General features: G+C 53.6%; 9 protein-coding genes across 9 annotated transcripts; 2 read left to right on the top strand and 7 right to left on the bottom strand.

The window, feature by feature from the left end:
* Positions 1-376: 376 nt before the first annotated feature.
* A1O1_06042 (uncharacterized protein) lies at positions 377-2,029 on the bottom strand (the record flags this gene model as incomplete). Its single annotated transcript, XM_007726924.1, has 1 exon — positions 377-2,029. One exon carries the CDS (start codon positions 2,027-2,029, stop codon positions 377-379), a length of 1,653 nt encoding a protein of 550 aa, XP_007725114.1.
* An 809-nt stretch (positions 2,030-2,838) lies between these two features.
* A1O1_06041 (uncharacterized protein) lies at positions 2,839-3,759 on the top strand (the record flags this gene model as incomplete). The annotated part of the gene is made up of 1 exon (XM_007726923.1): positions 2,839-3,759. One exon carries the CDS (start codon positions 2,839-2,841, stop codon positions 3,757-3,759), a length of 921 nt encoding a protein of 306 aa, XP_007725113.1.
* Positions 3,760-4,782: 1,023 nt separating this feature from the next.
* On the bottom strand, positions 4,783-6,752 carry A1O1_06040 (uncharacterized protein; the record flags this gene model as incomplete). Its single annotated transcript, XM_007726922.1, has 4 exons — positions 4,783-5,863; positions 5,968-6,216; positions 6,277-6,433; positions 6,506-6,752. 4 exons carry the CDS (start codon positions 6,750-6,752, stop codon positions 4,783-4,785), a joined length of 1,734 nt encoding a protein of 577 aa, XP_007725112.1.
* A 753-nt stretch (positions 6,753-7,505) lies between these two features.
* A1O1_06039 (dihydroflavonol-4-reductase) lies at positions 7,506-9,159 on the top strand (the record flags this gene model as incomplete). The annotated part of the gene is made up of 4 exons (XM_007726921.1): positions 7,506-8,040; positions 8,097-8,299; positions 8,371-8,690; positions 8,946-9,159. The coding sequence occupies 4 exons, from the start codon at positions 7,506-7,508 to the stop codon at positions 9,157-9,159; spliced, it is 1,272 nt and encodes a 423-aa protein (XP_007725111.1).
* A 388-nt stretch (positions 9,160-9,547) lies between these two features.
* On the bottom strand, positions 9,548-10,494 carry A1O1_06038 (uncharacterized protein; the record flags this gene model as incomplete). The annotated part of the gene is made up of 2 exons (XM_007726920.1): positions 9,548-10,255; positions 10,309-10,494. 2 exons carry the CDS (start codon positions 10,492-10,494, stop codon positions 9,548-9,550), a joined length of 894 nt encoding a protein of 297 aa, XP_007725110.1.
* A 1,080-nt stretch (positions 10,495-11,574) lies between these two features.
* On the bottom strand, positions 11,575-12,681 carry A1O1_06037 (uncharacterized protein; the record flags this gene model as incomplete). Its single annotated transcript, XM_007726919.1, has 1 exon — positions 11,575-12,681. One exon carries the CDS (start codon positions 12,679-12,681, stop codon positions 11,575-11,577), a length of 1,107 nt encoding a protein of 368 aa, XP_007725109.1.
* Positions 12,682-13,002: 321 nt separating this feature from the next.
* Positions 13,003-14,710, bottom strand: A1O1_06036 (gluconolactonase; the record flags this gene model as incomplete). The annotated part of the gene is made up of 7 exons (XM_007726918.1): positions 13,003-13,309; positions 13,409-13,505; positions 13,572-13,781; positions 13,871-13,978; positions 14,048-14,241; positions 14,312-14,466; positions 14,567-14,710. 7 exons carry the CDS (start codon positions 14,708-14,710, stop codon positions 13,003-13,005), a joined length of 1,215 nt encoding a protein of 404 aa, XP_007725108.1.
* A 2,708-nt stretch (positions 14,711-17,418) lies between these two features.
* On the bottom strand, positions 17,419-18,665 carry A1O1_06035 (uncharacterized protein; the record flags this gene model as incomplete). Its single annotated transcript, XM_007726917.1, has 2 exons — positions 17,419-18,321; positions 18,432-18,665. The coding sequence occupies 2 exons, from the start codon at positions 18,663-18,665 to the stop codon at positions 17,419-17,421; spliced, it is 1,137 nt and encodes a 378-aa protein (XP_007725107.1).
* Positions 18,666-19,442: 777 nt separating this feature from the next.
* A1O1_06034 (uncharacterized protein) lies at positions 19,443-21,123 on the bottom strand (the record flags this gene model as incomplete). The annotated part of the gene is made up of 3 exons (XM_007726916.1): positions 19,443-20,252; positions 20,312-20,523; positions 20,586-21,123. The coding sequence occupies 3 exons, from the start codon at positions 21,121-21,123 to the stop codon at positions 19,443-19,445; spliced, it is 1,560 nt and encodes a 519-aa protein (XP_007725106.1).
* Positions 21,124-21,983: the final 860 nt, after the last annotated feature.

The following is a 21,983-nucleotide window of genomic DNA, read 5'->3' as shown; positions in this document are numbered from 1 at the left end:
TCCCGTCCAGACCCCGTCTATCCTGACAACGACGCCCCTGGACGTGTACCATCGCAGTACCAAGCTGCAATTCGCCGCCTGTAGAAGCACTCGAAATCCATGGCTGCGGGCCAACTTTGGCAGGGAAACTGTTATGTTCTCTTCGACTGAAGTTTTACATGTTGCTTACCCCCTGGAATTGTCTTGAACCCCTAATCTGAAAATGGTCAAACTTTGTCGAAAGAAACGATCCTTTTCGTTTTATGGAAAGGACCAAAGGGAAGCCATGCATAGATACAAGGAAGGGTAATGGCTAGAATACACGAGGCTGCGAATATACGATATCTTGTGATAGTAACCACATCTTGTAACATCGATGCCACCGCCCATGTTCCATTCAATACGCCTTGTCTGAAGTTTCAGTTGCCTGGTGTAGCGCACCTTTGGACACGACCCTATCGTGCTCGCCTGATACAGCCGGGTCTTCAGGATCAAAGCTGATCCCGTCCAGTATCACTTTTGGACCAGCGAAAGTCCTCCGTTTGCCGCCCCACCACAGGCCAGCAATCAGAACGATACAACCGACAAGGACCACACTCAGATAATTCATGTTGTCCAGCGTGACAGGCAGGAAGGTTGGCTGGCAGAAAACCACGACGTAGAAACACACCCAGAGCACGGAGAACGCGTTGACCACGACTCCAAATCTGCCCAAGTTCAACTTGCGGTCCGGCAGGTGGTGGCGGCCCCGCACCAGAACGATTCCTTGAGGGATCGCGTACGTGACGAGGAGGCCGAGAATGCACATGCTGATGATGCTGTTGTAGGCCGTGGTCGAAGCAATGTAGATCAGGCCATACAGACACTGGAACACCACGACGGCAGCCGTTGCTCTGACGGGGAGGTCGCGCGAGATTTTTGCAAAGTAGCTGCTGTACGGCAGGCCGTCATCTCGAGCGAATGCCCAGACCAGTCGGCCACAGAACAGCAGACAGTTGCAGGTCGCCTGGAAGTAGATGACGAGGAGCCAGACCAAGAGGAAGCAAGCTGCTCCTTTGTTGTGCAGAGCTTGATAGTAGACTTCCAGGATCGGCAAAGCCGAGGCTTCCACGGCGTCTAGATCTTGGATCGAAAACATAAAGGCAATAGACCACGGCAGGGCCGTGGCTGCGCCGATGATGCAGGTCGCCAGCATGGCCAGAGGGACATTCCTGCGGGGATTGGGGATTTCTTCCGCCATATGCGTCGGCCCATCGGTGCCCAGGAACCCGTAGAGACATTGGCCCACGCCGATGAAAAACGCCATGCCGTCGTTCCAGCCGGATTGGTTTGTCCATGTCACCCACACCGTCGATGCGGGCTGCTTGGTCTCACTGACCGCGGTGACAGAGACGGTATAGACGACGAACCCGACCAGAGAAACGAAGAAGAAGACGATCTCGGTCCGGGGGAGCGCCCGAGCGAATACCACCAGGATCAGGAACGCAACCAGCATCAGCAGCACGTGCATGAGGTACACTTGCCAGCGATCGGGCGAATAGCTCGGATGATAGTAGCTTGCGAGGCTGGTGATCATCTGCGCGACAAAGACGCTGGAAGACGTCGTTGCAAAGGCCCATGCAAGAATGCTGAGCCAGCCGGTCACAAACGCCCACGCATTCCGGGTTTTCTTCGACGCCAACATGAATGCAAAGTGATACTGACCACCACTGGAAGGATACGCAGAGGCGAGCTCGGCGAGGCCCAGCGTAACCGTCGTTGCAGCAAGTGAAGCCAAAATGAGACCGTACATCAGTGCCGGGCCGCCTCCCATGAACAAAGGCGTCACAAAGATGGCCGAGACCGAGACCCAGGAGTTGGTGGTGGTGAAAGCCACAGAGATGGCCGCCAAGGGGCTGAAATTCCGCGCAAGCTCTCCGACATGACCTTGTGCGCGAAGTTCGAGCTCGTCGGAGGTGAGAATAGACTCTTCTGCTGGCTTCAACAGGTGGCTCGCTCCGGTCTTGTCGTGTGCACCGGTAGGTGGTGTTTCTGTGAGGATGGAGTCCATGGTGTCCGGTCTGTTTGTTGAACGGTCAATGCCGACTTGAGTCCAGGGGCAGAAGCGTGAAGATGTATATATATATGTATGTATACACATACATATACTTTACAGAATCGTACCCTTATGCTCCGTCGGCGGTCAGCTGTGTTGACAAGCACGAGTTCGCCACGCGAAAGAGAGCCCTGAACCGATGATCCGGCTGTCCGCGGGTGGTTGTCAGCGCCGCATAGTGATAGCCTTTGCGAGGATGCCTTGTAATCATTCTCCCATGCACCCCGAGAATTTGTGGTGTCGCAAGGCCAGCCAGGCTATCATTGGTTGAGAAGAACCGATAAACAGATACGAGCAAGGCGCTGAGACGGCAGCGGGTCGTTAAGATATGCCGGATTGGTAAACCGTGCCTAAACAGGTTAGACTAATCAGCTATCTGGGTCCCGAGACTCCACCAGCATGTAACGGGGCGGCCTCGACCAGAGACTACTGGTCCAAATAAGTCAATAGACGGGTTTAAACCTCATCTCATGCTTGCCTGACACCGGGAGGTGCACCCATATCGCTTTGACCGTCTCGTGAGCAACGTCTGGACATGATAGAGCCGATATCTCTGCTGATGTCTCGGTATGATAGTCCCGATACGGTCTGGTTGGGATGTACGTCCTGGACTGCGCTGGAATTCTGGAGGCCCGAGAGTCATGCCATTTACAGGGGCGAGACACGGTGGGCTTCTTGGAGGGAAATAACATATATGCTGAGGATAGAACAGGTCAGTCTATCTCCAACTCTATAGACAAGAACTTCAAGTTATTATCGGGACAATGTCGACAACTCAGACTCAGACCGTGACGACGACGGTGGAGGCGCCCAAGCCCAAACTTCGCTACTTGCATATCAGCGATGGAAAAGATGCCATCTTGAAAGTCATGCAAGAGGACGGCGGCGTTGTGATCCGCGAGTTTCTCACCGCCGAGCAGACTCGACAGATCAACCGCGACATCGACGCCGTGATCGACAAAATCGTGGACGGCGGCAAACATGCCGACAGCAAAATGCGCGACTTCCACGGACTCGTCACCAAGCGCATGACGAACCTGCCGACGCACAGCAAGACGTTCCGAGACGAAGTGCTAAACCACAAGCTGCTGCACGAGATCTGCGAGGACATCTTCCGCGCAGACTCGGGAGACTATTGGATGAACACGGCTCAGGTCATTGATATCGGCCCCGGCAACGTGGCCCAGCCGCTCCATCGTGACCAGATGCAGTATGCCGTCTTCAGTGATGTCGGGAGCAAGACCAAACATGAAGCGACCATCAACTTCTTCGTCGCGCTGACCGAGTTCACGGACGAGAATGGCGCCACCCGCATCATCCCCGGCAGCCACATCTGGCCGGATCACCGTGACTATGGTACTCAGGAGCAGACGATCCCGGCTCTGATGCACGCGGGCGATGTGACGCTTTTCAGCGGCAAGACGTCTCACGGCGGCGGAGCAAATCGAACCAAAGACTTCCGGCGCCGTGGTATTGCGCTGTCCATGCAGGCCAGCTATCTCACTCCTGAGGAGGCCTATCCGTTCATCGTGCCACGGGAGATCGTCGAGACCATGACCCCGCTTGCCCAGCGCATGATTGCTTGGAGGTCGCAATACCCAGTGGACTCGGGTGGATTGTGGCAAAGTGATTACTGCGAGATTGCCGATGTCCTTGGATTGAAGGCAGCACCGCCAGTTGCGTGAAGAACCCATCTTTGACATGCGATACTCAGCCCAGAAGACCTTGCTGTTGTTCCCTCTGGAGAATGTTGAAGGATGTGTAGCAATCGAATAGATAAAGTCTGAGGGCAGAAAGCAGAATATGATGCTTGACGGTGGTGTTCTACCGGAGTGTCCATCATGTAAAGTCGGCGAGCTCAGCAGGCTTCTCGATCGGACATAAACAGATTCCACCCTATGTATAAGACCGCCGAATAAAGTACATAGTATCCAGACCTGCACAGACCACTCTGGAGCTCTAGGTAGTCATCTATGGCAGCTGGTCCTGGTTCATCTGAGATGACTACAGCTGCAGCATTGATAACCACGGATTTGACTCCGCCTTGATACCGATCGAGAGCAGGTAACATTGAGCTCGAGATGATATGGAGACTGTCGACTGTCGACTTGTGCAAGTACTGCCGATGGACGATGCTTGTCTTGCCCAGCGTGTCTAGCTTGGGCAGTCTTCCATGGTCTATAGTGGAGCATTGTCTTTCGATACGGTTGGCCCTTGATGGGCGACGGGCGACACATTCAGACACCACAGTAGCTCCTCTGTGGGATTCCTTTACATTCTGCCTCTCCATTGAAAAGCACGCAGAAGTCCGTATTCTCTGAGAATCTGAGCACAGTTCTTGCAAAACCCCAAGTACGTTGACGTTGACCGCAGCTAATCTGAGAGTGTTTACACCATCATCGACCATGGCCATCCACAACATTGATTCGCAAAATGGCTATTCCATGCCTTGCACTGCACCTCCCAGATGTCTGAACGGAGGCAGTCCAGCGTTGTCGTGGTACACACCGGCGCAACAGCCCATAGCATGAGGCGCCGCCAACACAGGAGAACCTGTCTATTCTATTTCTAAGTACAAGGTGGTTTCATTTGTGAGCGCTGAGACCGGCGCGGAAATCAAGACACGCAAAGACTCCCCGGGAGCTCAGGAGAATGAAATACGTGCGTCTTGATACTGTATGCAGCTAGATACTAGTACTACTAGCACCCTAACCAATCTTGATCTTCTTGCGATCCATAGCAAGCGAAAGGCAGAGACAAAAGCAGCCCGAGGCAATTGACGTGATAAAAACACGACTGATGGCGCTCACAATAGCGGCGAGGACTTGCTGTTGCTGAGCAGAACTGAGTGTTGCCAATAGACCGCTCCCCACGCCCGAGGTCAGACTCTGTACCTGTGCGTTGTTGAAAGCAGGAAACAGGTGGCGGATCTTGTTTTCGGTCAAGTTCAGAAAGATGGCGTTTGCAATGGACAGCGCAATGGCAAGTCCTCCACATCGAGCACACATGATGAATGCAACGGCGCTGGCCATCTCCTCGCGTGGAGCAATCCACTGTGCAACGGCAAAAGGGGCGTTGAGAAACATACCCGTGCCGATTCCGTTGAGGACCATCGCTCCGTAGATGAATCCGTTTGACGTGGACAAATCGATCGTGTAGAGCATGCTGTTGGCCGCAATCACGAGGGCAGAACCGGTGGCGTACCATGGCATGCTGTATCCCGATCGGGCCATGAGATGACCGTTCAGCATGGTAAATATCGCCAGCGAGCCGATGAAGGGTAGTAGGCGTACACCTGCAAGAAGAGAGCTGCTGTGTTGCACGAACTGGAAGTATAGCGGAATGAAGTAAATCGTCACAAACGACGACGTCCCTGCAGAAGCTCCCACCAAGAACTGGATCAAGAGGCCTCGGCTCTTCAGGAAATGAACCGGAAACATCCTGTTCTGCCGCTTTGAGCAACCTTGTTGAATGCCTAGCACAATCAACAGAACGCCCGAGGTGCAGAATAGAGCTATATCTCGAGCGCTGTTCCATGCAAATGTCGTGCCGCCGAAGGAGATGGCCATGAGTCCGGCGATGTAGAACCCGATGACGAGAGTATTTCCTATCCAGTCAACAGCCTGTATCCTGTCCCAGAACTTCACCCCCGGACGGAGATCCCGGGACGGAAGCAACAGGAAATACGCGGGAGAAAAGGCGCCTCCAATACAAAGGTTGATATAAAAAGCCCATCGCCAGGTTGCAGATGCATTGTCGGCAAAGGCTCCACCGATGACAGGTCCTAGACTGCAGCACCGATAGATACCATGGTTAGTAGTTATACCAAGTAAGATCCTTTTAAATTCCATCCGGTGCTCTCCGGCAATGGGGGCTAGGCTAGGGACACTTACACTGTGCCAAACCCGAACACCACGCCGATGATTCCAATGTACTTTGCTCGCTCCAACGGTGTCGTGAACAGGGAGAGCATCATCATCACCCCTAAGTACATCCCTCCGCCGCCAACGCCGGCCAGAGCACGTCCGATAATGAGTGCATCCATACTCGGTGCCGCCCCGCATACGGTCGACCCAATCTCGAAGATGACGACGCAGAGCACATAGATCCATTTTGGATTGAATTGACCATAAATTCGTCCCCTGAATCTATCAGTGGGATTTGTTTATTGGCAGGAACCCGGAGAATCGTGCCCGACTTACCAGAACAAGTTCGTGCTTGCATTTCCCAGCAGAAAGGACACCGATAGCCACGGCAGTTTGTTGATCGAACCGAACTCGGCAACGATGTTGGGCTGAACGTCGGCGACAATTGTCTGGTCCAACGCGAACAAGAACACACTTGATAATATGGCGGTCACTAAGTATAACGTGGATGGTTAGCACCTGGATCGCACGACTGAATCAGATCGATCCTCCGATCCCAGCTTACCAGCAAACGCCCACTTGATGCCATGTATATCCCGTGGAGGAGGTGGAGGGGGTGCAGGGGGCAATGGTTGGATGCGAGACGACGACGGCGACGATATGACAAACTGATTCGTGGGTTCTGAGGTGGTTGGCGGCCCCTCCACGTCTGGATTTAGCCCTGGGCCGTGAGAGCTTGGTCGAGAATCCATCCAGCCATTTATGGCAATTCGTGGCTGCAGTTCGATGCTGGTCAGACTTGTTTGCGACATGGTGGTGGTGGATGGTGTTGTGGTGAGAGATGTTGTCCAGCGTGGGAGACGAGTAGGTAAAAGGTAATATACTATCTTATACACCTCAGGTACGTATCTAGGTCCATATATTACACCTTCCGCGTGTCTCACTCGGCGCGCACAGTGCCTGTAGCTGTTGTCAGTGACAACATTGAATATACCTATCTTGTCTTGCGGGAGGTCGTTCAATCAAGCAATGTACAGTCGGCCTTGTATTGGACCCACTAAAAAGAACCCACTCTCCTGATCCACACGCGCGTGGGCGGCCGCATGATCCCGCCGGCGCGGACTCTACGACGTACCTAGTTTCCCATATCTCCGGACATGTTGGACATCCCGCCCGGAGTCTACGACGTAGTCTGCTGTAACTCCGGGCATGTCGACATCGGCACCGGCACCCCGGCGCCGTCCCACTCGGAAATGCCTCAGTCCTTCCGGAACGGCGTGGTCAACCGGCGATCAACCCCATCCCGAGGCCGTTGCTGCCCCGCCGAGGTCCACTCGGGGCTGTCCTGAGTACTTACTTTACTACCTCCCGGAAGCTTCAACCACTGCACCACCTCCGAGTCCACCACTAGCACATCGCAATATTATATATAACCTCAACTTCACTTCTCGATGGCCACCCGTCCGCCGCCCTCTCCTTCCTTTTCCCTCGACACGACATCTGCCCACGAGGGAGCCCCATTAAACAATTGGAATTGGTCCATAGAGATCCCCTACCATCACCAAATGGCCCGCCGCGTCCTTCTCACCGGCGCCAATGGCTTCATTGGATCGCACATCCTAACGCAGCTTCTGGACCACGGGTTCAACGTCTGCTGTGCGGTGCGAACACGAGCCAAAGGCGACCAGATCTTGAAGGACTTCGCGGCGCAGCAATCGCAGATTGCCATCACCGTCGTCCCCGATATCGTCGCCCCGAACGCATACCATGCGGCGGTGCAGGGGACACCGTCGTTTGACACCGTCTATCACACCGCTTCCCCTTTCACGTACCAGAACGTGGAGAACAATCTGCAGTTTCTCGAGCCAGCGATCAAGGGCACGTTGAATCTGCTCAAAGCCGTAAAGGACCATGCGCCGAGCGTGAAAAGAGTGGTATGGACCGGTAGCTGCGCCAGCGTGGTTGATTACGACCACCTGGTCTCAGACCCCCCAAAACTTTATACGGAAGAGGATTGGAACCCGATAGCCTGGGAAGAGGCAGTGCACGGAGATCCGTCAAAGGCGTACAGAGCAAGTAAGCTTTTTGCGGAACGAGAAGGTATTTGAGTCACTCTGGTTCCTTTTGCAATGTTAATTGACGATTTACCTATACAGCCTGGGCGTTTGTCGACAAAGAAAAGCCGCATTATGACTTGGTGACGATATGTCCGCCGGCCACTTTTGGTCCGCTGCGGCACTCCATCACGAGTATCGAAAACCTGAATGAATCGAATGCTCGGCTGTGGAGGTTTTGCTTCAGTTCCACAGAGGATGCGCCTATGCCGTACATGCCTGTACACACTTACGTCGATGTCCGAGTGAGTACTGGGCAGTCCAGATCCGACTCCGACTTTTCTTGTGACCTAACTGACCAACATGTGGTATGTAGGATCTTGCCTATGCCCAGTTCCAAGCGATGATGGTTCCCGAGGCAGGCAATCAACGCTTCGCCGTGTCCGCCAGGCAATTCAGCTTCCAGGAAGTCTGCGATATTCTCCGATCCCGCTTCCCCGAACTCAACCACCGCACGCCGCTGGGTAAACCGGGAACCAGCTCCTTACCCCCAGGTGCATATTCCATTGATAATTCCAAGGTGAAATCGCTCTTGGGAGTCGAGTTCCGAAGTCTGGAAGAGACCGTGGTGGACGTCGCACGTTGTCTGTTGGATATTGAGCGGAACGAAAAGGAAGCTCATTTAGTGACACTGAAGTAAGAGCCTCGCACACAGGTTGATATCCTTATCTAGCAGCCGCCACGACTTGTATGGCGGCTCCTTCGAGCACAGAATACGACTAGTGGGAGCACTCGTCACTCTTCTGCGCGCCACGCTCGGCTCCCAGGTTCCTAAATCCTCTGTTTCTCCGGATCAGCGCTACCGAATGGCTTGACTACGAGGGATATCCGTCAAGGAATCATGGACGCTGGACGATACCATCAGACTGACACTCTGCTGGCGGACTGTAGCCTGGACTTGCTGGATGTTTCGAGCGGCAGTCTGCATAATGCACAGAAGATCGTTGGTGGTCCTTGTTATCAGGCTGGTTTCTCGAAAGCGGTCAAGAGCGCCGTGGGCGACAAGTTGCTGGTCAGTGCGGTCGGTAGTATTTCCAGTGGACCACAGGCAGAGAAGCTCCTGGAGGCGGGTCTGGATGCCATATTTGTCGGCCGGTTGTTCTAGAAGTATCCCGGGTTGGTATGGATGTTCGCTGAGCAGTTGGACTGTCCAATTCACGACGCCAAATAGATCGGATAGGGATTTGGTGGACGTGCCGGGAGACGGTCGAAGCCTTCACACTGTTATGATGACGAACTCGCTATCCAAGTCAACATTGTCCTCACACTTGAAGGGAATGCAAAAGCAGATGCTCCCGATGGCATTGATGTTGCTATGTATTGATACATAGATCCAGTCGTCCTGGTGCAAGAAAGTGTCCTGGATTCAATCTGGTTGTCCACATTCCCATGTCCAACTTGTCTCAAGCTTGTGTCTGGACAGGTCATAGAACTGGCTCTATGACGACAAAGCCCTGACAGCTGTCGTACTAAATGCAGGGGCATACTTGCTCCTACAGTCTGTCGCCATAAGCGCCAATAGTCTCTGAAACCTGCTGTGCCTTTATCCGAGCTTTCTGCGCGGATCCGAGGTTGTCGAGCCAGACTGCCAGCGAGAACATCTCAGGCCGATGCGTCGGGTCACTTCCATCATCCATCCGCTCTTTCATCTCTTCCTGTAGAACCGTGGTGTAGTCCTCAATGACTGTCTTCGCTCGTCGTCCGACAGAATCTAGCATTGTCCTCGTCATGTCCATCTCAGCTTTCATGTTGGACAAATCCCCATAGATCTGCATCAGTTCCTGCTTGTTGGCGAGTTTCTGTTCCTGTAATTCCTCATTCGACTTCGGGGTCGGCGATGGTTTGAAGATGCGCCGCCATCTAGCCTTGGGGACAGGGACACTGTGGAGGTTGTCATGAATCTTGTCAAACTGGGCTTGTAGGATCTTGGCCCCTGCCATTATTTCCTCGAGCTTTATCCGGCCATGCACAATCTGTTGGTCATTTCTGTTGATCTGGGTTGCCAGAGCTTCCAAGCGCTCCTTTCTCGCCGCCTTGATGGCAAGCTGCTTGGCCGTGAGTGGACGCTTCTGAGAGTAAGTCGCATGTACCGGCGCCATCCAGGTTTGTGGAGTTCGATAGCGGTGTCGACGGCGCATCCATTTGGCGTCATACTCGCGTCGCAATCTGGGGTCACTGAGTGTGTTGTGTGCTTCCACAAGCTGTGGATGTCCCGTCAGCGAGCTGGGTTCTGTTGTGACTGAGTGGCACTCACGTTTTCCAAGACAGCCGTGCTCTCCGGCCAATTTAGACATCGGCTCGGCTCGAATTCGGATTGGAGGTAAAGGAAACTGTTTGTGATGGTCTCTGTTGAGTCGTTGATTGAGACACGAAGGGTCGCGTAATAGTCATCAAGCGTCTCGTTCTCAGGCTCAGGCTCAGGCTCGACGACGCTAAGCATGCTGCTCCTGTTGGGACTTGACGTGGTCAGCTTTTGCAGAAAGGAAAGCTTTTCCCGTTGCGTGTTAAGAACCTCAGATAAGAGACTGACTAACGCATGTCATATCACCTCCCGCGTGAGGCCCTGCAGGGGATGATGTACAACTCAGCAGTTTTGTGATTGTCACGTTGCTGCGCAGTGGATCAATTTCCTTCCAAGAAAGGAATCCAATCTGAAGACGGTTCGGATCTGTGATTGAGACAATAGAACAGTCTTCGAGAATGAGTGCGGTGTGTCCCACCGCAAAACAGTGAGAATTTCTTTTGTTGTGGCCAAAGGGCAGGCGACGCGACCTGCGCTGTTGCTATGCTGATTGTCAACACACGCGCAATTCCCAGGGAAACAGGCATCCGCTCACGTGCGGTGTATGTTGCTGGTGAGCGCCAGAGTATACAAAGAAAGGGCTGGCTGTTGCGATTGGAACCCGCCGGAGAGGCATGAATGGATGTGGGCAAACGTAGTCTAGTGCAGGTTTGAAAATATATAAACAATGTGAAGGAAGCGAGATTTGACGAACAGAGGATGCTTAGAGTCCGAATCGATTAGTCCGAGTAGTATAAACTTGATGGTGGCCAGCACAAGAGGCCAGATATCGAATTCAGTTCGTGTTTCATTAATTCGTTATATGAACGTGTCGATGGTCCTGGCAGCGGTGGAACTCGGTGGCATAGACAGAAGTTCAGGTGAGGAAGTAGAATCAGCGGCCGCAGACTTCCTCTGCTGGTAACCTCTTGCCAGCTCTAGTTTGGAACTCAGACAACCCGTGGCAAACGATACCTGAGCAGGCCTCTTCAATAAGAATCACTGCGACCGATGGTGGTTCTAGCCATGGGTCCCGGACGGGCGTAAGCCATTTAGGGGTGAGACGAGTCGGTGAGGCGGTTTGTCAGTCCGCAGCGTTGATGACGCCTGGCTGGACGAGCGCTGGACAATTGTGCGTGGCGCTGGTATGATTTAGGATGCCGCTATGGGTGATCCACGCCGGCACAAGTTCCAAACACCGTAACAGGTCATTGATTTGTGTGAGGTGCCTGACATCCTTCACCCCGGTCGAGTTCGAACGGCTTCATCCCCAAGAACAAAGCCATCGGAGAACCAGCCAGGCACAGTTTCCCTGTCGCGCCGAGACTGGGGCTGAGACTGGGGCTGAGACTGGACCGGACGATGGCAAAGACTGCCACCATTGCGCATCGAGCTGGTCCCGTTCTCACTTTCCACCTCTTCCGCCGGTATCGCGTATTGAACCGCGCGGTCCCAATCCTTCAAATACTCGTATGGGCTCCTCAACCACGATTCCAGCTCGTGCAAGAACAATTTCGCATTGTCTTTGCCCAAGAAGTCCTTCAGCAATTCCTCCGCTTGCCCGGTGCTTCCCTTTAAGTCAATCGATTTCAGGATGGCAACTATATATTCAAGCAAGAAATCCGCATTGCTCGCTCTGCGGTCTGCAGACGTGGAACTGGCGGCGGGCGAGCTTGAATTGAGAAAGTCAAAGACTTGTAGCTCCCGCCTGATCCACATTCTGGCCCGGGATGTCAGATGCTCGTCTTTGACGAACGACTCGGGCGTGAGATTGCGGTAGCGGGAAATACGGTTGCTTCCGACGTGAAGCGAGTATAATTTATTGCGGTAGACTTGTCGTCGGAAGTTGAGAGCGGTGTCTCGAGATCCTTCGCCGGGTGTATGTCCGGACGACGCATGTCGACCACCTCTTGCATATGGCCTGTTATATCTCGGTCTGCGATGCCTTGCAGCGCCTGGTGCCGACCGTGCAGAAACAGGAACCTCTGGTGGCGGCAGGTGGAATATCTTGCTTCCTCCGCGCTCCTTTCCACCCACATTGAACTTGATGGCCGTGACTTCGCCCTTGCACAGCGGGCATACCTGTTGCCGTTGTAGCCATGTTCCTAGGCAGGGGAAGTCGAATTGTTCGTGGCGACAGGGCAGGGCGATCGCTTTGTCGGTGATGTGATCGAGACATATAACGCAAGTCTCTGATTGCGGTAGCGTGGCGTCGAGAGGTGCAGGTGGTTGAGTGTCGGAGGATGGAGGAAGTGCGGTTTCTTGCAGGTCAGAAGGCGCAGCTCTTGAGCCCGAGGGCCCGTTGGTGTCCTGTTCTATGTCATGCTCGACCGCTTGTTGTGCCATCAATTTTTGTCAAGGACAGACGAGGAGAAGCGGCGGGCGCATGAAGATCAAGCATGTCGGTGGATGATGAATCGATATATCGCCGTTGGTGGCGCTGTGAGAGAAATGCTCCGCAGTAGCAGGAATTTCAAATGACGTGGAATTGATTAGCTAATTCATACACCATGTGCAAGGCTGTGTGATAATGTTGCCCCTTGAGGTGGCCACCGAACTACACCTACACCTTTGGTAAGTTGAGCATACGGTGTGCTAAAGCCCCTGCTGCCGTCTAGGTCAACCTAGCATGATAATGTTTCTGGGACGTGATACTAGATCTCCATCTTACATTGGTGGCATCTCACTAGCGACCACACTACCTTCCGCCGCCAGCGTGGCATAGTATAGTTCCGTCTCTGCACAAATGACCATCCGTCCCTTGCCCGCGAAGTTGAAGTTTGCCGTAGTCATTCCCACAAAGATCTTTCCTAGCAAAATACCTGAAGGGTTCCAGACGTGTACGCCATCACCCACGCCAGAGTAGACATTGCCATTCGTATCGCAATGGATGCCGTCTGGGATACCTGGAGACACATAAGAGAAGAGCTTGCGGTTGCTGAATGTGCCATCGGATTCGACAGTATAGCGATAGCTAGAGGTCGCAACAAGTCAACCAACAGCCCCCCATATGCGCACTTCATGGTCGCTGTTGCAGTGGAACACTCAGCACGACGAAGGTGGTGGGACTTACATTGAAGCAGGCGCGGTGAAATTGTAGCCGTAAAAGGCGTATTGTGCACCGGTATCGGCGACGTAGGCGTAGGAGCCATCGGGAGAGAACGTGATGCCTTATCGCCGCAAGAATGGATTTAGTACATAGAACTCGACTTGCACTGATCAAGGGGAACTCCTACCGTTGGGGAGTTCGAATCCATCGGCAACCGCTGTGACCGCACCAGTCGACGGGTTCAGTCGGTAGACTTGGTTTGGGAAGGCTGGCGGCGGACGGAAGTGTTGTAGATAGCCGTATAGTGTGTCTGTGAAGTATACATCACCATTGCGGGGGTTGATGGCCACATCGTTGAGCGAGTTGAATTGACGGCCGAAGTAGTTGTTCAGCAGGACTGAGCGTTTATATACCGTCAGTCTAAGGATCTGTAGAGGAACAACCCCGCAATCCTCGTGGGGATGGGACCCCCTCAGCTATACTCACCCGTCGTATTGTACGGCTCAACCGGATTCATCACGTAGAGAGCTGGAGGGGTGTTGTTGCCTTGACCTTCGCCTGCGAAGACAACCTGACCCCTGTAGTTGGTGGCACCTACAACGCCGTAATGTTTAGCAATCTGTGTTCACAAGATACGTATCCTGGTAGAAGAGTGGTCCGAACCGTTTGAGTTGATCACCGCTGGATTGGCGGTAATTGGTACAACATCTACCCGTCCACTGGCATTGCGCTCGGTCGAGACAGCAGCAGCCTGACTTAGTGAGATCTTCAGGATTTGGTTGGACTTATTGAGCCCTGTTCCAGCTGCCTTTGCGCCAGCGTTCTGCACGAAGAAGACCTCATCCGTGGGAGGGTACCTGCGAGAATGGCGCATTAGCTTTGGTGCTTCAGAAGCCCTCGGACTCGGAATAGTAAGGGTGGTCGAACCAGACAACGGCTTCGTGAAAGAGAGGATTGACTCCCTCGCTGGCAATGACCGTGAGAGTGGGATTAGGTCCGATTATGTCGTAGAAGGCATCGTCGTAGACGTGGAAGGGTCTGGCGAGAGCTTCATCTTCCGTGACACCGGGTGGGAAGAAGATCTTTCGCGCGACATAACACATTCACCAGTTAGCTTCGTACCAACCGTGGCCAGCCTTGGCCAATATCGAGTGAGTGGGATGTGCTTCAGCCCTTGCTTACCGAGGTCAGATTGGACACTGAAGGTGGTGGAACTGTGTTCAAGGCGTTGAGGTTTCTCTGGTCCACCACTAGAGCCTGCTGTGGTACTGTTCGGCTATACGCCTCCGACATGAGGCTGCTGCCCAAGAGAAGGGGCAACAACATGATGGAGGACTCTTGGTAGTAGTTGTAGGAGGCATTGCCAATGCTGTATATAGCATCGACTACCCGTGAGAGCGACATTGGCGATTGGGGTGTCCGTATTTATTCCAATACCTTCTATCTCCTCTGTCACCTTGACACGATGACCCTTGCTCTTCTCCACGATTCCTCCGCACACGATGAGGTCATTTTCGTTCTGAGACAAATCTGGGGACAAAGATCTTTGACAGAAGAGGACAAAATAAGAAGGACATGTCAGTGGGCGGATGGTCCTCTCTCTCAGGTGTCCTCTCACCCTCTCGAGCCCTTGTGGATCGGATCCGTCAACTTGGCAACGAGCTAAAGGCCCAACGTCGGCGCCATCTCCGTGCAACATCGGAAACACGCTGAATATCGCCGACGAAGGAAAAGGGAAAAGGACATACGTCTCTCTGCATCTTCTCTACAACTTTTTGATAGGTGCTGAGGAATTGAGCGCAAATACCATGTACACCACCTCCCAGACTTTGTAGAGCAAACGGAGGGCTGCTTGTCGGGGTCGCACCAGCGGGGTCATTCATTCATTGGTGTGCCATCATTTTGCCAGCCTAGCCGAGGCTGTACCATCATCCCCGATGTCATGAAAATTTGCTTACTCTCCAGAGATTGCAGCGGCAGTGGTTGAAGCATGCTTATCGAGTGTCCGTCAGCCTCACTCAAATGGCTGCTGGCGACTGATGGAGCTCTCCCATGATGGGCCTTCTAGTATGCCAATGCATGAGCAACCCTCTGGGTGCTGGAGCTGTCCGTCGCGGATGACCATACATTGACCGGTTGCATAGCCTTCCTGGCTCAAATACTCCTAAGTCAGAGGTAAGTCCAGAGATGGATATATGTTATATGGCGATGCGCAATGGTGGAAACCGATCCATGTCTTTTCGACACCAGCAAATATTCCTCCCGGGTCTTGATATGTCTGCTTTCTGTGGGTGAGGAATGGGACGAATTGTATCAATCGATGTTCATTTCGGATCAGCTGATAGCAGACCCAACACCCGGACTTTCTCCCAACCCATTGACGCCAGAGGAGAGATATGAATGATATTCCAACATGAACACAATTGAATGAGGCTGCGCCATCGCATTCGAGACATGGAACTCCTTCAGAAACCGATATCATGTCGCGGATGAGAGAGGCTGCCAGCTCGATCGAAGAGCATTCTTTCATCGTAATGGTACACAAGCAAGTGAATAAGCCGGGGAAAGGGCAGGCGGCGACGCATTTCATCTCTCCTGTCTACACCGGCAAGGTTGCAACAGAAAGCGACGAAGACTGTGGTGTGGTATCAAGCCCACCATCAAGCCCACCATCAAGCTCACCATCGAGACCACCATCGAGACAAGACCGACCGACCGACCGACCGCCTACCAGTCCAAGATCCCAGCGGTGACATGCAGCATGCCAGAAATCCCACCAGGCTATGAAGTACTGATATATCTTGCCATAGTCACCCCTACCTCCTTTACTCGAGACAGACCAGATGACATGCCTTCCAAGGCAAGACAGTTCAGTTGAGTTCTACCTCTGGGATGTTTCTTCTCCAACCAGCAGAACTAAATCGAAACCGAAACCAAAAACCAAAAACAAAGATTCGACGATCTGTCCCAGGCACCCTTCAACCACATCTCATCTCATCTTCACTTCACCCATCTTCGCATCACGTGTCCCACAGTCACCCACAATCGTCCGAAATCTCTCCAAATCTCAAAGGCCAACAAGTTCAAAAAACTTTGCCCTGAAGCCCGGGTCGAACTCTGGATTGATCAGATCCAGAATCATATATCGACGACCCTCGGTGAGGTCCAGGGGAGCGAAATCCGGGCCTGCACAGAGCTGTTACCCTCCATGGTCTGTGGCCCGGGTTCTTCCGAACACCCGTTTTCGAGTCCAACCGCTCTCTGCTGAGGCATGGACACCAGTTGTGCAGGGCTTATACTAACCACTCCACCCCGGTGGTGGTGTCGACTTGTGGTTAGTCAGCGGCCAAGGCTGGTCAGTGTTGCACAGAATTCTGGGGATTTGATTCATAAAGAGTCCAATTTACTAGTTAGTTAGTGAGTCCGCTGGGATAGTTGAGTAGTTATGGCGTGCGAGGCAAGTCAAGCGGTGGGTGATATGATGTGATTGGCTGGATCGAGGAGTGCGAGGCTGGCCGTCTGGCAGGCCTGCCTTGGCGAAGGGCTCACCGGTGTTTACCTTGGTTTGCAAAAGGTCTTGGGTTCGGAGCTGGCTCTGGTCGTGTGACTGTGACTATGGGACGGAGAGTCTACGGCTCATGAATTGGAGGCGTGGTTGGTCCGTCGTTGGACTGCTGTTTGGAGCCTTATACTACGAGAAACAGACATATACTTACTTTGCAGCAGTGTCTCGCCGAATCTACGATGTCCTTGGGTTTTCTACGAGAACGCAAGCCTGGACTTGATGTCTGTTTGACCATACTGAGAGCCACTGCCGTTCACGTGTCCTGTCGAAATGAAGAATACTACTGTCTGGAAGTTGAACCACTGGGAATAGGCATATAGCCTGAAAAAGAAAAGACGGTCAACCATATGCTGCATAGCATGAAAGCCTTGATGGATGATACTCGGCGTTGGTGACTTTTGGGGTTCAGATATCACTGAGAAAAAGTCTAACACAGGGCACACAGTCTCCGTTTCCTGACCAGATGATATCAACCTTCGGTCGCCTGCTCCTGCTCCTGTCTCTGTTCCGGTCGCTGGTCCTGCTCCGGTTTTCTCCCTCTCAAGAAATGACAATAAACATAAAGCTGTTTACGATCGTCGGCGAATTCCTTGCGGACCTGCGACGTGAAGACCAGCGTCTGCTCCTTACTCCACTCCAAGACGCGTGTAAAATAGGCCATCGACACTGCCTCGACGGAATCGAACATCTGAGCTTGAAGATACATGCCCAGTTCCTTCGCCTCTTTCGCTTTGGGCCACTTCCCGATCGGCACCTTGAAGATGTCGTGAGCCACGTCCACAAAGCCGACCTTCTCAAACGCCTCCTTCATCTCCGCAACACAGTTTAACCTCTTGCCAAACTGCTGGCTCGCTTCGTCCAGCAGCCTGGCCCACTCGACAACGGGATTGTCTTCTGGCAGGGGCGAGCCCTGGCTGTGGAACCAGACATCGAATTCCTGGGCCTCGAACCAGCCGCCAGGAGCGAGATTTCGGTAAGCCTGTCTGAACAGCGCCTCCCAGTCCGAGATGCTGCCGACCATGTTGCGCTGGTGGATGTAGTCGAATGGCCGTGACGGCGGGTAGGCCCACTCGCTCTCTGCGTCGTCGACCATGAATCGACAGTTGGGCGCCGTCCAGGTCGGTTGGATGGGGCTCAGATCGGTACCCAGCACCTCGGCAGAAGGATGCTCGTCGGCAAAGTCGAGGGCCCATAAACCGGTGCCCGTGCCTATGTCGAGGACATGGTGTGCCGACGAGACGGGTGATTTGTACAGGGCTCCTTTGAGGATCAGTCGGAAGATGTGATGCAACATGTCCAACCGCTCTTGTTCCTGTTCGTCGTTGGGCAATGCGTAGGCGCCTTCTCGGTATCGATGGTACCTCCTTCCATTCTGAGACCAGTCAGCCGGTGCAGTGTGATAGATCGGGACGCGGGGGCTGCGAAATAGTGATCGCATTCGCATTCGCATTCGCCATGGTATTTTATCTTAGTGTGGCTGACCTCGTAGACATAGTCAGATACCGTAGAGGCGAGAGAGGCGGACATGCCACTCCCTTCACTCCCTTCACTCCCGCCATACGCCGAGTCTAGGTCATCCTCCCCCCCAATGGCCAAATCGACATGGGCCGGAAGAGTACTGTTGCTGGTGCCAGTCTCTGGAGCAGCGGCCGACTCAGCGCCAGCGGCACTGGACGAAGGGAGAGCGGTAGAAGAAGGTCCATTGTGGGACGCCATTTCTGGCTTGCCTCGAATTGCTAGAAGACGACAATTGTCATGGCCGGAAGACAGAGCAAGAAAAGGGTCTGATGACGATGGGAGGGGGACTTCAAGTCCACTACGTATGACATCCGCGTGGCCACATCGCGCAAGTGAGGGATGGCTGTCGTGGGCGATGTCAACAGGCGATGGAGAGAGAGAGAGAGAGAGAGAGAGAGAGAGACGAAGGAGGGAGTGGAGGTCGATGTTGGAGTGGAAGATGTGGGCTGAACTTGATTGGGGTCCCCAACATGATCCGCCGGGCCGGACCTGACCTTAGAGGGACCCTCCACTCCACTCCACGCCGTTGCTGGTTAAACCATCTCTACTCTGTGGAGCAGAAGCAGTAGGGTCCCTGAGGCAGGGCATGATATGCGTCCGGTCCATCAATGGGATTCACCAACAAGTCTATGGCTAGTACAGCTGGGTTGACCCGATTCCTTTCTCTTCGTGCAGCCAACCTGTGTGATGTGTGATATCCCATTATCCCATTTCGGAGACCTTCGTTCGTTGATTGCTGGAGTCTACTCTACAGGGTACCTCAGCTGTCAAGGCTACATGTCAGCTACACAGGTCTGTCAATGTCACCGGTATAGCAGGACAGCCTTGATTGGTCACGACGAGCAACCGTTGCCAGCGCAGCAAGCAACGTTACAGTGCAAGATGTACTGAACTGATACTGGTCTTTTTCAAGTGCTGCAGATACTAGTATGCGATCCAAAATATCCTCCTTCGCATGAGGTCTCGTCGCGATCATCACCTGACCAGGATCCTCACTCCCTTGCTCTCCGGCCGGTTCAATGGAGTGACTCCATCACCGACAATCTCAAGGTCTCGGTGCCATTCCGTGTCATACAGCTCCAGATAGCCCTTGTCATCGTCCAAGCTGACCTCTGGACTGCCGTAGCTGCGGAGGACCAGGGCCAAGGTGACATAGATCTCTGCGTAAGCCAAGTTCATGCCGATACATTGCCTAGTTCCGCGAGAGAAAGGAACCAAATACTTATCCAGGCCGGGGTTGTTGAGCCATCGATCAGGATTGAAGACAAACGGGTCCGGGAAATAGGCAGGGTCGACATGGATGAGCATTCCCGTCATGGACAATGGTGTCCCAGGTGGGAGCAGATATTGTTTGCCCTTGGCCCTCAGTCGATCCGTGAAGACGATCGGGTTGTCGGGATCGATGCGTTGCAACCGACAACTGACTCCGTTGCTGAGGCGCAGACCTTCCTTGATGCAGGCTGAAAGGTATGGGAGTTGTTCAATGACAGCCAATGGCGGGAGATGTGCTGGATCCCGGATGGCATCTTTCAATTCCAGCTTCAGTCGTCGGAGGATCTCTGGCTGGGTGAGAAGGCAGAACAGAGTGTACGACAAGGCCGAAGCAGTGGTCAGGGTGCCTGCAATGATGGTGACCTGTCCATCTTGCCAGAGCCGACTGGAAGACTTCTCCGGCGCAGGCAGGTCACTGTTGAGGATTTCGTGGAAGATGGTATGATGCGGAGTCCCCTTGTACATCTCTCCATCCCGATTGTTCTGGATCAGCTCAATCTGGCTTTTGATGTCCTAGCCATAGTTGTCAGCACACGCTCGGCGGCGGCATGTAGCGAGTAAAGACTGCATACCCTTTGCAGCTTGACGTAGGAGGCCATGTTTGGATCCATCATCACCGCCACCGAGTCGGGGAGGGCTTGCATAATGGTGAAGATGATGGGAAACTGCTTCGTCAGGTGGCCCATTCTGGCGCCCGCCACAGAGGCGTCGTGGAAACTGGGATCGAAATCCTTCGCCGAGACTCGATTGTCGTTGCGCCCCAGAGCATACTGCTCTGCAATGTCTGTCATAGGGCCATCAGAATGGTTGCCCGCCTCTCTCGGGGCATGCAGACTGTAAACATACCGTTGGTGAGTGCGGCGAACGCGAGAGACACAGTCAAGGGTTGACCCTGCTGTCGAAAGTCTTCGAATCGCGCCAGCAGCGTGTGCGCGACCTCCTCGATGAGAGGCTGCAAGCTGCGAACCTTGGCTTTAGAGAAGAAAGGATTGAGGGCCTGGCGACGCAGCCGGTGATGTTCGTGCTTGACAGTGGCGAAGGCCGAGTCTGGAATGCCAAACTGCTGGCAAAACCACGCCCATTTGTCTCGTCTCTGGGATGACCCGGCGTAGATGACATCGTAGAAGTCTGCATCGGCAACATGCACTTCCTCGGGATTGATGCGTACAATGGGGCCGTATTGCTCATGGAGCTGCTTGATCTTGAACGTATACTGCCCTTGTTGGACGACATCGTAGTAGAATTCATACCAATACGTCGCCTTCGCCAGCCACGGGCCCGGTACGTGTGCGACGGGTGAGAGATAGATGCGATAGAGAGATAGTCCGACGACATAGAACACCGCGAGGCAGAGGATCCCGAGCAGCAACGGACTCTGGACCATGGTGATGACAGCCCACGGGCAGATCAGGCCGTAAGAATGCTGTCAAGGGTTCCAATCAGTGGTCTGCAGTGTTGAGGCAGATGTCACTGACCCTTCGTGCCGTCGCCAGACTGGGATCATTTGGCTCCAGATATGGGAGTCGAGCATCGAGCACCCTCGAGTCCGGAGTCATTTTCAACGCCCACATGCCTACTGGATACCTCAGATAGCCCCAGGTCCCTGGCTGCCGGCAGCTAGGGAGTCTCCTTGCCGGCATGAGGCCGGTGTAGCGCTAGACACGATGGACCGCCTGGGGCCGAAGGCTGAGCTTAGACGAAGGGGCTAGGGATAAGGAGGAGTCTTCTGAGACTCCCGGGGACGTTGACGGGGGATAAGGGACCCTAGGATCCTAACGATGTCAACCCTTTAGCCGCAGGAGAAGTCCCGCTGAGTCGAGACCAGGAGGAAAAGACTCCCAAGCGACGCCTAGGGAGAACCCCCATGACGGCAAAAAGGACGGACGTTCGACGGGATGAGAGGGGACATACAGAGATATCTATGCAGATATCTAGATACGATACGTGCACCATGTCATGTTATGCGACAATATCCCTGTGATTACGACCTGACTGGCTACAAGACATGCTCCCATATGCCTTGCATCCCATTTCTCGTTGATGTCTGGAGATATGTCATTGCTGCTGAGGTCTAATTGAACCCTCAACCTGCGAGGTTGTCTTCAGGATGTAATGCTTCGGCTACCAGATTGGGAGTGACCCAATACCACCCATTCTTCGATGGGACAGGCAACGTGATGAACTGCAATGTCGGGTACTAGTATCTCATATATGCCTTTTCCCTGGCATGTTGAATGTGCCTGG

This window comes from Capronia coronata (genome assembly GCF_000585585.1).
Source record: "Capronia coronata CBS 617.96 chromosome Unknown acBCG-supercont1.5, whole genome shotgun sequence".
NCBI lineage: Eukaryota > Fungi > Ascomycota > Eurotiomycetes > Chaetothyriales > Herpotrichiellaceae > Capronia > Capronia coronata.
This window is presented reverse-complemented; position numbering and strand designations above follow the sequence as displayed.